This window comes from Lactuca virosa, chromosome 3, assembly GCF_052849685.1.
Source record: "Lactuca virosa cultivar CGN04683 chromosome 3, Lactuca_virosa_CGN04683_v6, whole genome shotgun sequence".
NCBI lineage: Eukaryota > Viridiplantae > Streptophyta > Magnoliopsida > Asterales > Asteraceae > Lactuca > Lactuca virosa.
The window spans coordinates 259,505,870-259,520,322 of record NC_136428.1 but is presented as its reverse complement, the minus strand read 5'-3'; the positions used below and the strand labels follow the sequence as shown (position 1 = coordinate 259,520,322).

At 38.9% G+C, this 14,453-nt stretch overlaps 1 protein-coding gene and 1 long non-coding RNA gene across 2 annotated transcripts; one reads left to right on the top strand and one right to left on the bottom strand.

The window, feature by feature from the left end:
- Nucleotides 1–506: 506 nt before the first annotated feature.
- LOC145167159 (uncharacterized) lies at nt 507–1,360 on the bottom strand. The gene is made up of 2 exons (XR_013740968.1): nt 1,277–1,360; nt 507–1,176 (listed from the first exon to the last, which is right to left on the bottom strand). It is a non-coding gene; the product is annotated as an uncharacterized LOC145167159 (long non-coding RNA).
- Nucleotides 975–6,133, top strand: LOC145167158 (putative LRR receptor-like serine/threonine-protein kinase At1g51880). Its single transcript, XM_079086257.1, has 8 exons — nt 975–1,596; nt 2,439–2,477; nt 2,944–3,051; nt 3,461–3,574; nt 3,964–4,182; nt 4,256–4,371; nt 4,847–5,107; nt 5,848–6,133. The coding sequence occupies exons 1-8, from the start codon at nt 975–977 to the stop codon at nt 6,064–6,066; spliced, it is 1,698 nt and encodes a 565-aa protein (XP_078942383.1). The 3' UTR covers nt 6,067–6,133.
- The last annotated feature ends 8,320 nt before the right edge of the window (nt 6,134–14,453 follow it).

The following is a 14,453-nucleotide window of genomic DNA, read 5'->3' as shown; positions in this document are numbered from 1 at the left end:
GTGGTGGAGAATTGACTTCGTTTTTTGAGAGAAAAAATGGAAATTCTGGCTATTACATTAACACTTGAATTTATCTATATTTGTATTAATGTTTTAGTTTGAACATGTTTCCATGAATGTTTTTAATTTTCATTTGCATCTAGAATTTATTCATATTTAATTATCTATTTTATTTATGAAATCTGACCCACAAACCCACGGACCCAAATCTGACCTACGAACCCACCAACTTGTACACCCGTATAAATAAATCGGTTGACGAGTCGTATATGAGTTTATGTTCCAAACTAGCCAACTCATGACCTGTATAGTTAAATGGTTCATGTTTAGGTTGATGTATTTTGACCCGTCAACCTGTCAACCCAAACATGACACACGATTGTCAGACCTAAATATAACAACAAAAACTGAAACTTAACGACTTTTCAGCAATTTCTGTTTCTTTATAAGAACATTTTCTGGTAACTTAAAAAATTAGATAACACTAGGAGTTTTCCTTCATTAAATTACAAAAGTAAACGTTAAAATTAGATAACACTAGGAGTTTTCCTTCATTAAATTACAAAAGTAAACGTTAATAACTAAATAAAACAACACATTTCCTTGAATATTACAAAATAGTATCCTTAAACCCCAAATCGTCCATGCCGAATCTTCTATCCAACCCACACAAAATACACATAAGTACAACAATAGCAACAAAACGTACAACAAACCAAGCACAAAACTAAAACTTCGGATATCCCTTTGCCACCAATTCCGCCGACAGCTAGATTTCTCACTCCGATGGCAACAAGAGCATCAAGACAACAATAACAATAAAAAAAAAAAGAAAACACATCATAAATTGACGTTGTACCCGATTCCCCAACCATTTTCAATATAAACAAAACCTAAAACCCCATTGAAAGTTGTTCATTTACTCATAAACAGATAAACTCCTACTTCGATTTCTAGAAAATCTGTCATCGTTAATGGATTTTCGGAAGCTAATCGTGTTTATTTGGTTAATTGGTTCCATTATCAAAACGGTGTCGTCTCAATCCGCTTCAACTCACTGCCCTCTCGAATTCAAAAACCTAACAACCTCACAAACTTGCGAAGAAGGAACGTGGGATGATTTTTTACGAGATAAATGCTGCAAATCGCCATTTAACTCCTACCTCGATGCACTCGCTATACGTGCAAATGAAACAGGAAAAATCTACCTAAATTCAACTGAACAGACGAGTTGCTTGAAGAAGATGAAGGAAAACGTAACGACAGATGTGTTTACCTGTGGAATCGATAAGCTTACTGCCGGAATCAATGGCTGTGCGGCGTTTTCCGTTGACGATGTGTCTAATCGGCTTCGTGATGAGGTTTTGGGTTTATCGAAAGGTTGTGGGTCGATTTTTGGTGTTGGGGGTTATTGGAATCAGTCGTGTGGAGAGTGTGTGAAGAGTTGGGAAGACATTAAAGGGGTGATTTCGGGAGATAGTGACGATGATTTGTGCAGGTTTGCGGTGTTGACTACGTTGACCGGGAGTCGGATTGATGACTTGATTTGGAAGGAAAACGTCTACAAATGCCTTGGGGGACAAGTTATTAGTAATGGTAAGATATAAAGAAAATGAAGATAAATAATTAAAAATTTGATTCATTAATATATATATATATATATATATATATATATATATATATATATATATATATATATATATATATATATATATATATATATATATATATATATACTAAATATATATTTTTCAGAAATTTATATTATAGTTTTAAAAATATCATATATTTTTATAAATGAATAAATATTTTAAGTTGAAGAATTAATTCTTATAAAATAAATGTATTTTTTATTGATTTGTTTAATTTATTACTTTTTGATTATAACAATATCATGTAACTATTAAGAAAAATTCAGCTTTAATAATAAGAATTTTTTTTAAGCATAATAACATAACTAAGTAGATTTTTGAAGTACAATTAAACTCAATTGATAAGAAAAAGAGGTGAAAAAAATTATACGTATAATATTGTAATAAAAAATTGAAAATGAAACATTATCATATAAAAATTAATGAAAGTGTATTATAGTATTACTTGTGTCGAGTTAAAATTGGAGAAATAAACAAATGCATATAGAAGAAAAAAAAAACAAATGCATATAGAAAAAGCACATTTTTATTTTTTTATTTATTACAACATTAAATTTTGAAAAATTATATGTTTATAATAATGTCATCTAAATTTAAATTAATTTTCTTGTTATAGCTAGTGTGAATTTTCAAAGTACAACAAAATCGAAACTACAATATTGTAACTAGTAACAAGAATTAAAAGTACACATGCTATTTCTGGCATTAAGCCTTATAAAAAAATTAATATATAATGCTGCAATGTGTTTATTTGGAGATGTTTAGCCTTTTCATCCTTCTTTGTAGATATTAACCAAAACAAAGGAAGAAAGAAGAACTCAACAGGTAGGACCCACGATTGCATTTCATTTTAATATCCACTATATCATAATGTTAAAAAAATTGGTCGCTTAACTTTTGGTTTTGTGTCAATTAACTATTTTTAAATTTTAAAAAGTAATCAAACTTTTGACTTTGTACTCATTTAGTCATTTAACTTTTGGTTTGGTCACATTTAGTCATTTAACTTTTAGATTTGTGCTTATTTAGTCACCTAACTTTTAAAATTGTGCTCATTTAGTCACTAAACTTTTAAATTTTTTTTAAAAGTTTAATGATTAAATGAGCACAATTTTAAAAGTTAGGTGACTAAATGTGACCAAATTAAAAGTTAAGTGACTAAATGAGCACAAAACCAAAAGTTTGATGACTTTTTAAAACTTAAAAAGAGTTAAATGACCAAATGAGTACAAAATCAAAAGTTAAGTAACCAAAAATGACCTAAACCAAAGGTTAATTTTTGTTCAAACAGATTCTACAATAATCGGATTGTTGTCGGGGATTTCAGCTTTAGTGGTTATTTGTGTATATATTATGGCAAGAAGATGGCATTCAATACATGCAGGAGCAAAAGACGATGGTTTGTTTGTCTATTCTCCAAATTTAACTTGGAATAAATTACAAGTTTGCTCCCTATGGTTTGAATTTTTTTCGTTTACGTCTAAAAAAGAATATTTTTGCAATCTTGGTCCTTGGTCCATGGTCTTCGGTCTAATTTTTTAACAAAAAAATGTAGATGAGTTTATTTTGGGTTATTCAGGGGAAATGTAATCTTGAAACGAAGACCAAAACGAAATTTTTTTTTTTTTTATACCTAAACCAAAAAATGAAAACCATAGGACCATTATTGGAAAACAAAAAATTTGGACCTAAACGGCTAAACCAAAATAAATGAGAATACAAGGACCAAATTTGTAATTATGTCTAAATTTTGGTTATTTAGTTATACGGTAAAACTCATATGTAATTTTATATGTTTAATTTAATAGGCATGAAGCGTGATTTACCAAAAAAGTCTCGATATCTTAAAGTTCCGATTAAGGAGATTCTTTATGCTACAAACAACTTGGACCAATCAAATTATATTGGTGAAGGAACAGCAGGTGGGCTTTAATCTAATGTATAACTTGCTTAGACCCGTTTATTACGCAACAGTATGAAAAAACAAACAATATGTCACACATCCATCGGATTCTGACCAATGTCAAAAGAAAATTTTCAAAATTTTGTTTTATCTATTATCATCAAGAATAGCTTTCGAAAGCTTCTACAATCCCATTCTTTTGTAACAAACCGCGTTTGGTATGCATATTGAGATCGAGACTAAAGTTAACGAGAAAAAATACGGTAGAAGGACTCGTTCTAAATATCTTATATGTGAAATGCCGTTAATGTCCTTTTCATCATTATACATACACGATAGTCGTATAAAGATTGTCTAATCTCGTTCTAATCATTTTTAGGAGCATATTTATTTGATGTAATATTACAGGCAAGGTATATAGGGGTATACTGTCAAATAAACAACATGTTGCAGTCAAGCATATCATCGATGATGGATTTATGGAAACTTTTCTAAGAGAAGTTAGAAATCTTGCACTTGTTAGACATCCGAATCTTGTGGCGTTGCTAGGGTATTGTGACAACGAAGATGAATGCTTCCTTATTTACGAACTATGTACAAATGGGAATCTCTCCGAGTGGCTTTTTGGTAAATTGTGTAGTTTTTATTACACACCTTCTTTCCCTTTTTGTGTTAAACCTTAATTTTAAAATATGTCCAGGAAAAAACAAAGTACTTTCATGGATTCAAAGACTTGAAATTGCTATAGATTGTGCTCGAGGACTTTGGTTTCTCCACACATATTCAGAAGGTTGCATTGTTCATCGTGACATTAAGGTATGTACTATGTAGTATGTAACACGCTATGCCCAAAGTTATAGTCTAGCCCAATAATATCAGAGTCAAACTTAAAATCTTGTTCATAGCTCACAAATTAACAAGGTTTTGAAAACCGAACCGGTCGTCTTACCGGTTCGATGGTTCAAGTGGTCCAACCGGTCGGACCGGTCTCAAAAACCGGAAAAACCGGATGATATCATAATTATATTTAGTTATATAAAAAAAACAAAAAATGAGAAAAATAAATATTTTTTAAAATTTCCGGTTTTAACCGGTTTTACCGGTTCAACCGGACCGGTTTTTACCGGTTTTCACCGATTCACATGAATACTGGTTTTTTGGCATTTAAGAACCGGATCCGGGACCGGTTCCCGGTTGAACCGGTCAAACCGGCGGTCCGGTCCGGTTTTCAAAACATGACAAATTAAGGCTTATAAGGGGCTCATAATTTTCACTTCCTATAAACTTGCAGCCGACAAATATACTCCTAGGCCCAAACTATGAGGCCAAGCTTTCTGATTTTGGGTTGTCCAAGGTTATTGCCATTGGGAAAACATATGCGAGTTCAGAGGTCAGAGGAACATTCGGTTATGTTGATCCAGAGTACCAAACTGACTCTCAAGTAAATTCAGCGGGTGATGTCTATAGTTTTGGAATCGTGCTTTTACAAATTCTTTCAGGAAGAAGAGTTATAAACATGAACGCAAGTAAACCAATGCCATTGGAGAAGATGGTAAACATCTTACTACTGACATTTTTTTTGTTGCTTTTTTAGTCCCCACATACTTGTCTTAGGATAAGGAGGTAAGGATCCATAAATGGTATGGGATGTAAACATGTGACTCACCATTCTTAGGAAAATTGTCATAAAAGTCATAATATTTTCAGAAAAGTTATATTTTATTCCCAAGATTTTTTTTAACATAAAAGTGCCGATTATTTGTAAAAACACGATAATATGTCATTTCCTGTTAAAAGAAAAAACGAAGTTTTTTGTAAATTTGAGCCAAAATGAAATAATCGGGACTTTCATATTCAAAAAAAAAAAAAAAAAAAAAAATCTTGAGACTAAAGTGTAAGTTTTTCGAAAATATTGAGACTTTTCTAACAATTTCTCCAATTCTTATTATCTAGACATTGTGATTTAACTTCTCCGTGGGACCGGTTAGTGGGGACACCTAGGGGTGGAAATGGAAATAAGTATTTGATGTCCCCACTTACCGATCCCACAACCAACATAATGAAGGTAAACCATAAGGTCTACAAAAAAAGTGACGCCTAACGCCTAACGTTAGTGGGGACACCTAGGGTGGAATTGGAAATAAGTATTTGATGTCCCCACTTACCGATCCCACAACCAATATAGGGAAGGTAAACCATAAGGTCTACAAAAAAAGTGACGCCTAACGTTTATCATTTGTACCTTATTTATGAGTGAAGCATATAAAATCTAAAGTTAAAGCAATGGTATAGGCAAAGTCACTTACAAAAGGTGGAAGCATAGTAGGATTTGCTGACCCAAAGCTTGACGGGAAATACTCTGCAGAGGCATTTGAACTTACGTTTCAGCTAGCTTTGTCATGTACAGGACACAAAAAAGAACGACCATCCATGGGACAAGTGGTTGAGAGATTGGAGGAGACACATGAGATATCAATTAGTGTCGTGGATTTAAACCTTCATAAGACGTAACACTAGAAATTTATCATCAATCCCTTAACATTCAATTCAACGTTTTAATGGTATTTACTATTTAGTATTTACATACAAGATACATAAAACATAATGTGAATTTAATGTACTTGTGGCTTATTACATATGGCCAACAATTAATTTTGGCAACACCAAACGGTTCCTTCAACAATTAAAAGAACAAAATAGATTAGCTCTTATAAGTTATAATCAACAATTTCACATCCAATTTCAAGGTAATAGCAACAACGATAATGTAAAAAAATAATAATTATCCATGACCTAAATGTATTTTGCGATTATAAAGTTTATTTATATTCTCATATGGATGCTATTTGAATTTACAAATCTAATATAAGTGTAGAAGAGAGAAAAATGTTCTACCATTAGCTAACAATTGCTAATACACACTAAGATCTAGTTATTTGGAAGAAGGAATTTATTGTAAAATGGATATAGAATTTTAGAGTTTAAGATGGTTTAGTATTTCATCTCTATATCTATACCATCAACTAAGAATCTTGTGGTGCTTAAATCATTATAAAAAAATGCATGGGATGAGAGGACTACACATTCCAAACTTGCATAACACAAAATTGAAGAACAACATGTACAATCATATTTAGTTAAATAGAAAATATATGATATACCATAACATCTCGTTGTTTACCCAATCAGGAGAGATGACCATCATCCCACCTCACTGGAAACAGTGGTGCAGATTGAATGTCGGTGTTGTCACCATGCGATTTATCTTCCTATATGAAGAGGTTATTCATTATCCGAGACTGAAAAAGAGAAAGGCCACACTTCCCCACTATGGTGCTTGTGATTTTAACTAAAAAGAAGAAATTTTCTAAGAGAGGTTTACTTTCCAAAGTATAGTGGAATAGGCATGACATCTTATTTATTCTATTGGATGCTAATATACGTAGGTAGATACATATGTGTGAACATGAGTTTGAAGATTTGATTTATCCAGAAGAAAGTTCATAATACATTGTATTTTAAAATTTCAATCAATTGTAGCATTATAGTTAATATTGGAAATTTAATTTTCATTAGTTTTTGCGGAGCCGAAATAACATCTAATTTTTCCCTATTAAGACATTGTATTTATATTATTTTTTTCTATTGAAATTGTGCATAAAGACATATACAACACATACATATACAAACAAAAAAATGCATACATAATCATACAAATACATAAGCAGACATACATGAACATACACAATCATGTAAATACACATAGATATACGAAAAAATTAGTACACATATGTAGACATATCAATAGATTGAAACCAATATACAAAACAATATGATATGCACATTATGTACTCCAACCAATATAGAGGTCTAAGTATTACCTTAACCAAACAATTAGATCTAAGAAAACAACCCACTTTATTTTTTGACATATACCTAAACATTTTCAATCCAATCTTGAGGAACCATTATCTCATCCAAAGTGATCAAAGGCGCTTCCATTGGATGATGGAAATACACCAAATATTCACTTATTCTCTTGACAATCCTCCCCACCTACCAACCATCCATGTGACAAGCATCAACAATTTCCTAATCTGAAAAGCCATTCACCATAATTTGAGGACAAACCGAGAAAATTTGCATGGTTTTGACAATATATTTTTGTAACATCCTGTTTCGAGAAGTTTCATATTTCGGGATTGTGGATAGTAAATGGATCAAGTAAAAGCCTTGGACTTCAAGGGAATAGGATTTAGACCCTATTGGATGTTGATAATATTGGTTATGCAATCTGAACCCTTGGTTTGTGTTTTGGAGTCAAAGGGTAAAACAGGAAAAGTGATGTTTCAGACTTCTTTCTTGGATTAAGGATTTTAGTTTGGTATGTTTTAAGTTAAAAGTAATTATATAGGATTGTTGTAACACCCATAAAATTCAAGCCAATTTAAAACTTTTTAAACAATCCAAAAACCATTAGTTATTACAAAACTTGTTTTCAAAAGGTATAATATCAGAGTATCCTAGAAACATAAATGTAAATATGAGGAGTTGTACGATCACGAATTCGCCTTGCCGCGATCCCCTGATGTACCTGAAACAATAAACTGAAACTGTAAGCCTGAGGCTTAGTGAGTTCCCCAAAATACCGATACACTGCACATAATACATATACAAATAACAGCATGTATTGGGTCCACAGCTTTACAGACTGGAATACCCCTGGGCCCACAGTGTGAGTCTGGATTGCCTACCGGGCCCACAGCTCACATCTGGATTGCCACCGAGCCCACAGTACGAGTCTGGTTTGCCTACCGGGCCTACAGCTCGTATCTGGAATGCTACTAGGGTTTGTTGGTCACCGCACAAAGCGGTACATCCTCAACCCATCCCACATAACATATCAACATATAACATAACTACTGGGCATGTAGATAATCATATAACGACACAGGTAGTCATACAGATTTACCTAACTGGCATAACCACTAGCATGCAACACTAACTCATACTCAACTTCTAACACTGCTAGGATAACATATCCAATGGGCTGGCCTTGGTGCCTTAGACCCCTTAGTATAGTGAGGTAACTCACCTCGCACTGTCGACTCGAAGATAAACTCAAGCTCTTGGATTGCCGGTACAACTCCACCACCTGAATGCACCGTAGAACCATGCTTGTAAATTTTAAATTCCCAAAATACCCCAGAAGTCCAATAGTCAACCCTTGGTCATAGTCAAAGTCAACTGTCAAGGTCAACAGTCCATGTTGACCTCAACTCGTCGAGTACCACCAACCACTCGCCGAGTTCCTTGCATAACTCGCTAACTCGCCGAGTCACTTGAGCGACTCGTCGAGTTCCTAACGTCAGTGGCCGCAAACTCCTTGGCCAACTCGTCGAGTTTCCCCTTTACAACTCGTCGGGTTCATACGTGTCCAAAGGTTGGGAAAACCCTAACCGACTCGCCGAGTCATTCCACTTACTCGCCGGGTCTACGACAATCTTCAACGGACTCGTCGAGTTGTTCATCCAACTCGTCGAGTACAGGACCATCTTCATGTGGCTCACCGAGTTGACTATGCAACTCGCCAAGTCCCTTCAGACCTTTATTCATACAGGTACTTTTTAAGCCATGCAACGGATCCTTATTGCAGATCCAAGCTTCTAAGGCATGTTTATCACGTAAAGTTGCAAACTTTACGTGCATGCAAGGCCCTAGAGACTCTAAATGACCAATCTAAGCTTCTAATGGAGCTTTACACCTTACGAGATTCTCATTCTTGCAAAAGGTGGGAAACTTTATGGACTTAGAGACCCAAAAGAGTCCAGATCTGAGGTTGCAACCTCAGATCTGAGCTCAAACACAAGAAAGGCTTCCTAATAAGCTAGAAAAGCCCTAAAATCCACCCAAAAGAGATCTAGAATGAAATGGGGTTAAGATAACAGCTTAATACCTTCTCAAAAGATGCCAACTGAAGTAGATCTTGATTCCCACGAGTTCCTTGCTTCAATCCACTTGTTTTCCCCAAGCTCTTCTCCTCAAGAATCCTCTTCCAAAGCTTAAAACACACAATGGAGCACACACACACGTATTAGGGTTTTGTTGAGCTCTCAAGGGACTGTAAAGAGGCTGAAGGAGGCTTATGATTCTTTAAATAGGGTGCAAAACCCCGGAAATTAGGGTTTCACCCTCCACCTCCAACTCGTCAAGTCACTCTTCCAACACGGCGAGTTGGTCACTTAAACACATGCCCCAAACCCGCTACTACTCGACGAGTCAGGGCATCCAACTCGTCGAGTAGACCTTGAAACTTGAAAATTAAAGCCATAACATTAATACCTGAGAATCGGAGCGTTACAATTCTCCCCCACTTGAACTAGACTTCGTCCTCGAAGTCCGTTGCGATGAACAACTCCGGATAGTGCTCCCGCATCTCTGCCTCTGGATCCCACGTCCACTCGGACCCCCTACGATACTCCCATTGCACCTTCACCAACGGTATCTCCTTGTTCCTCAGAATCTTCATCTTTCTCTCCAGTATGGCCACAGGCCTCTCCACGTAATTCAGGCGCTCATCGACCTGAATATCATCCAGCGACACCACCGCCTCCTGATCCATAATGCACTTTCGCAACTGCGAAACGTGGAAAGTGTTGTGGATCCGACTAAGCTCCTCCGGTAGCTCTAGCCTATAAGACACCTTGCCAACCCTGGAAATGATCCTGAACGGCCCAATGTAACGGGGACCCAATTTCCCCCTCTTCCTGAAGCGAATCACACCCTTCCAGGGTGAGACCTTCAGGAGAACCATATCACCCACCTGAAATTCTAGCTCAGATCAGCGTCTGTCGGCGTAACTCTTCTGCCGACTCTGAGCGGTCTGTAGTCGCTGCCTAATCTGCTGAATCTTCTCAGTAGTATGCAAGACTACCTCCGTCTTACCCATCACCCTATGTCCGACCTCACCCCAACAAACTGGGGTGCGACATCTCCGTCCACACAACAGCTCGAAAGGCGGGGCGCCAATGCTGGAATGATAGTTGTTGTTGTAGGCGAACTCCGCAAGTGGTAGGTGGGAATCCCAGCTCCCACCAAAGTCAATAAAACAAGCCCTCAACATGTCATCGAGGGTCTGAATGGTCCGCTCGCTCTGACCGTCAGTTTGTGGATGGAAAGCTGTGCTGAAGTGCAACCGCGTGCCCAGCTCCTCGTGGAACTTCTGCCAGAAACGGGAGGTAAACCTAACATCCCGGTCGGAGACGATGGAGACCGGAACCCCATGGCGAGCCACGATCTCGCGGACGTACGCGTCAGCCAACTTCTCGGCCGATGAACTCTCCCATATGGCTAAGAAATGGGCACTCTTGGTCAATCGATCCACGATGACCCATATAGCATCCAACCCCTTCGCTATTCTCGGCAACTTGGTAATAAAATCCGTCGTGATCTGTTCCCATTTCCACATGGGGATCTCCAGGGGCTGCAGCTTGCCATGCGGCCTCTGATGCTCGGCCTTGACCATCCTACAGGTCAAGCACCTCTCGACGTACCAAACGATTTCTCGCTTCATGAACGGCCACCAGTAGCTCAAACTCAAATCCCGGTACATCTTGGTGGCCCCCGGGTGAATAGAGAAATGAGACTTATGAGCCTTCTCCATAACTGTCTGTCTGACCCCACCATACATCAGAACCCATACCCGACCACATCGGGTTAATAATCCCCGACTATCCTGCACAAACAGGGTGTTTTCACCCTTGATCCTCTCTAGCTTAACATTCCCGTCCTACCCGTACATTCCCAACTTGCGAACGATGGGAATTACTATAATCCGACTAAGTTCCTTCAAAAGACTTAAACTATCTGCCACTTTGCCAATCCTGGCAATAATCCTGCTGACTCGAAGAATCGAGGACTCAACTTTTCCCCTCCTGAAGCGAACCCCTTTTGTGCTGTCAGGATGATGCATCCTTCAGCTCCCAAAATATCATACATAATCAATCCACTAAATAAACACGGACACTCATGACTGGCCCAATCAGCCTCGGGCTGGAATACCAGGCATGCCTACAACGGGTCCAGTCATCCCTAGGATGGAATACCCTCGTATCACGCACATGTTTGGCCCAATCAACCCTCAGGAATACCAAAAACGTCAGGTCCACTCAATCGTAGGGTATGGTCATCCTCACGATGGAATACCCTCGATTGGAATACCACTATATACATAACTCGGGTCTAACCCATAACTTGAAATCCAAGGACCTATCCTTGCATCTCATCCAAAATCCTCTGATTCGTCACAACCGAGTAAGACTCATATGAACCTTAACAATGTGTCCATTCCGAAAGCGATCCAACAGAAGAAGTGAACTACTAAGATCACTAGGCCCACAGCCTATGACTGGAATACCCCTACGAGGTCCTCAGCATAGGTCTGGATTGCCTCTGAGCCCACAACATGAGTCTGGTATGCCCTCTCCGACCCTCAGCTCATGACTGGAATGCTCCCGATAACCTATCGACACTGACGTCGTCACTTCAGTTCTCCAACACTCCATCCTGGAGGTACTCACCTCCCTCATTGCCCAAGAAGGCCTAATCAATGTCCTTCACCACACCAAAAAGTGTCACAGTGCTGAAACCTCACCCTCAACTATCCACTTGTAGAACAAGTTGCTACCCCATAACACATATATACTCAGAACCTGATCATATATCTAACAGAACCCATACAAAGTCTTCAGCATATGCCATCACCATGTTCAAAACTTGGGGACAGACCTACTGATTGCTATAGCATAGCAGCATACCCAATACCCGCACACAGATCTACAAACAAATACGGAGCCTTCAGCATGACTGGACCGCCTCACCAGGCCTTCAGTCTATCCGGACCGCTCTAAACTGTTGAGCATATCCCTGGACCACCCCTCCTGGTGATATTTCCCATGCAGACTGGTCTCACCCACTTGGGGTTCCGAACTCCTGATCCATTCTGTGGACTCTAACCCTGGCCTAACTCTAGACCTCATGTTGATCGCCCACCCTCTCAGGAAGCCGTGGTCTGATCTCTAACCCGCGTATCTACCACATTCGCCAAATAACCCGTACACCCGTGCTGAATGTACCGCCGAGCCGTGGCAGCTAACAACCCTCCATCTATCAATCCACAAACCCTCAGAGTCGAGCACACCCCCGACCAAAAACTCGAACTGAACTCAATACATGACTAGAATTCCAACCTGGTTCCCCAACTTCCACTATCAAGCACCAAGAATACGTGATACATATGCTAGGGAGTTTTACCAAACTCCCAACTCACACAACCCCCAAATCAAACAGCCACTTGGGTTGTCTTCCTTCCTGACCACGATGCAAAACTTAACCCATTTTTTACACCGCTCCTGCTTCTGTATCTCGGGACGATTCTCCCCCACTTTGATTCGACTAAGTCCTCACAATACATGAAAATTGGAGAATTCCCAATCTTTTCACTTTCCAACGCTCAATCTGATAACAACCAACTCTTCTAACTAGCACTCCATTACAAGACAATCCCAATTGACCACACACATCTAAGAACCAGATGAACACTTCCCGAATCCCAGTGAAACCGACAATCACTAATGCTTGAATGGTCCCACACTCAATCCTGAGGACCAGAAGACAGATACTCCAACTAATACCTCAGCAACGAGCTACTTCGTTTGGTGCCTTCATCTGCCAACCAATAACAGTTACTAAAACCACTGATTCCTGACAATGACGAATAACCATCATGTGGAACTCTGTCCGCAGACCTCCCACGTAATACCCCTTTTCCAAGGTGCTCCCAAACAAGTCTCTCGCCTCGGGCTCTAGAAACCATTTCATTCAGGGTTCGCACCCTGACTCACCTGCCCGCTCAAACGTCTACAGCTGAACTACAGTAGCTGAAGCAACCTCTGCCCTAAATCGGGCTACAAACTACTCCCAAGACATAGTCTACAATCCCAAAAGTGCAATAGGACGCACAAATAATCCTTACCGCCTGATACAAGGGATCCAAGGCAAACTGGACCTCACAAAATACTTATGCCACACCGACCCACCTGCGCTCACCGTCGCTGAAATAATATCGCCACTCCCTGCAACCAACCGGCCCCGAGCTGGAAACAGCCTGATCCTGTCACTCCTTCGAGCTCAAAAAACTAAAAGGGCACAACCCTTGCCATAGATGATAAAATTCTAAACAACCACTCTAATTCCCATACTTTAATGAATCCCTAAACTCTAATCACCTACCATCCTTTGATAATAAATTTCTCCTGACACCTCCAATCGCCTAACAACTCATGAAACTCCGCAACACATAGATCAGACAAAACAGGCAACTAACCCGAGATTACTGCTTATCCATACACAACAATATTCCAAGACAAAATAAATACCAATCACGGATGATTTGGCCACAATAATATTACAGAATGGGGTTTTCCAATTACATACCAGAGACTTCTTGCGGCTCGACCTTGACCTCCTAAGGAACGATGACCGCTGGAATCTAAATTCTTTCCGCCCTCAACGTAGGACAGCTCGACCAGAAATGACATGGCTGATGACAGTGAAAGCATATCTGATCCTTTTTGCAATCCCGTTTCACATGCCCTTTCTCCCAGCATTTGTAGCACCTGAATTTGTGACACGCAAACCCGTGGGTCCCCCCACACTTACCACACACCTCCTGACCCTCCTGACTTCCAGTACCTAGGTTAGCTGTCTCCAACTCTTCGTCCTCTGCTGAACAGTCCCTCCTCCTCTTTCCTAGTTGTGACCCCACCACCGGTACTCCCCCAGTGGTAATCCCGGTAGCAACATCTCTCACAGATTGCAACGCTGCAACTTGCTCCTCA

What these genes read in the sequence shown, in the direction of transcription:
- LOC145167158 (XM_079086257.1), top strand. Translation starts at nt 975, where the DNA reads ATGGATTTTCGGAAGCTAATCGTGTTTATTTGGTTAATTGGTTCCATT. An exon ending in GGGACAAGTTATTAGTAATG is followed by an intron (nt 1,597 to 2,438) that starts GTAAGATATAAA and finishes CCTTCTTTGTAG; the next exon opens with ATATTAACCAAAACAAAGGA. An exon ending in TTGTTCATCGTGACATTAAG is followed by an intron (nt 4,372 to 4,846) that starts GTATGTACTATG and finishes ATAAACTTGCAG; the next exon opens with CCGACAAATATACTCCTAGG.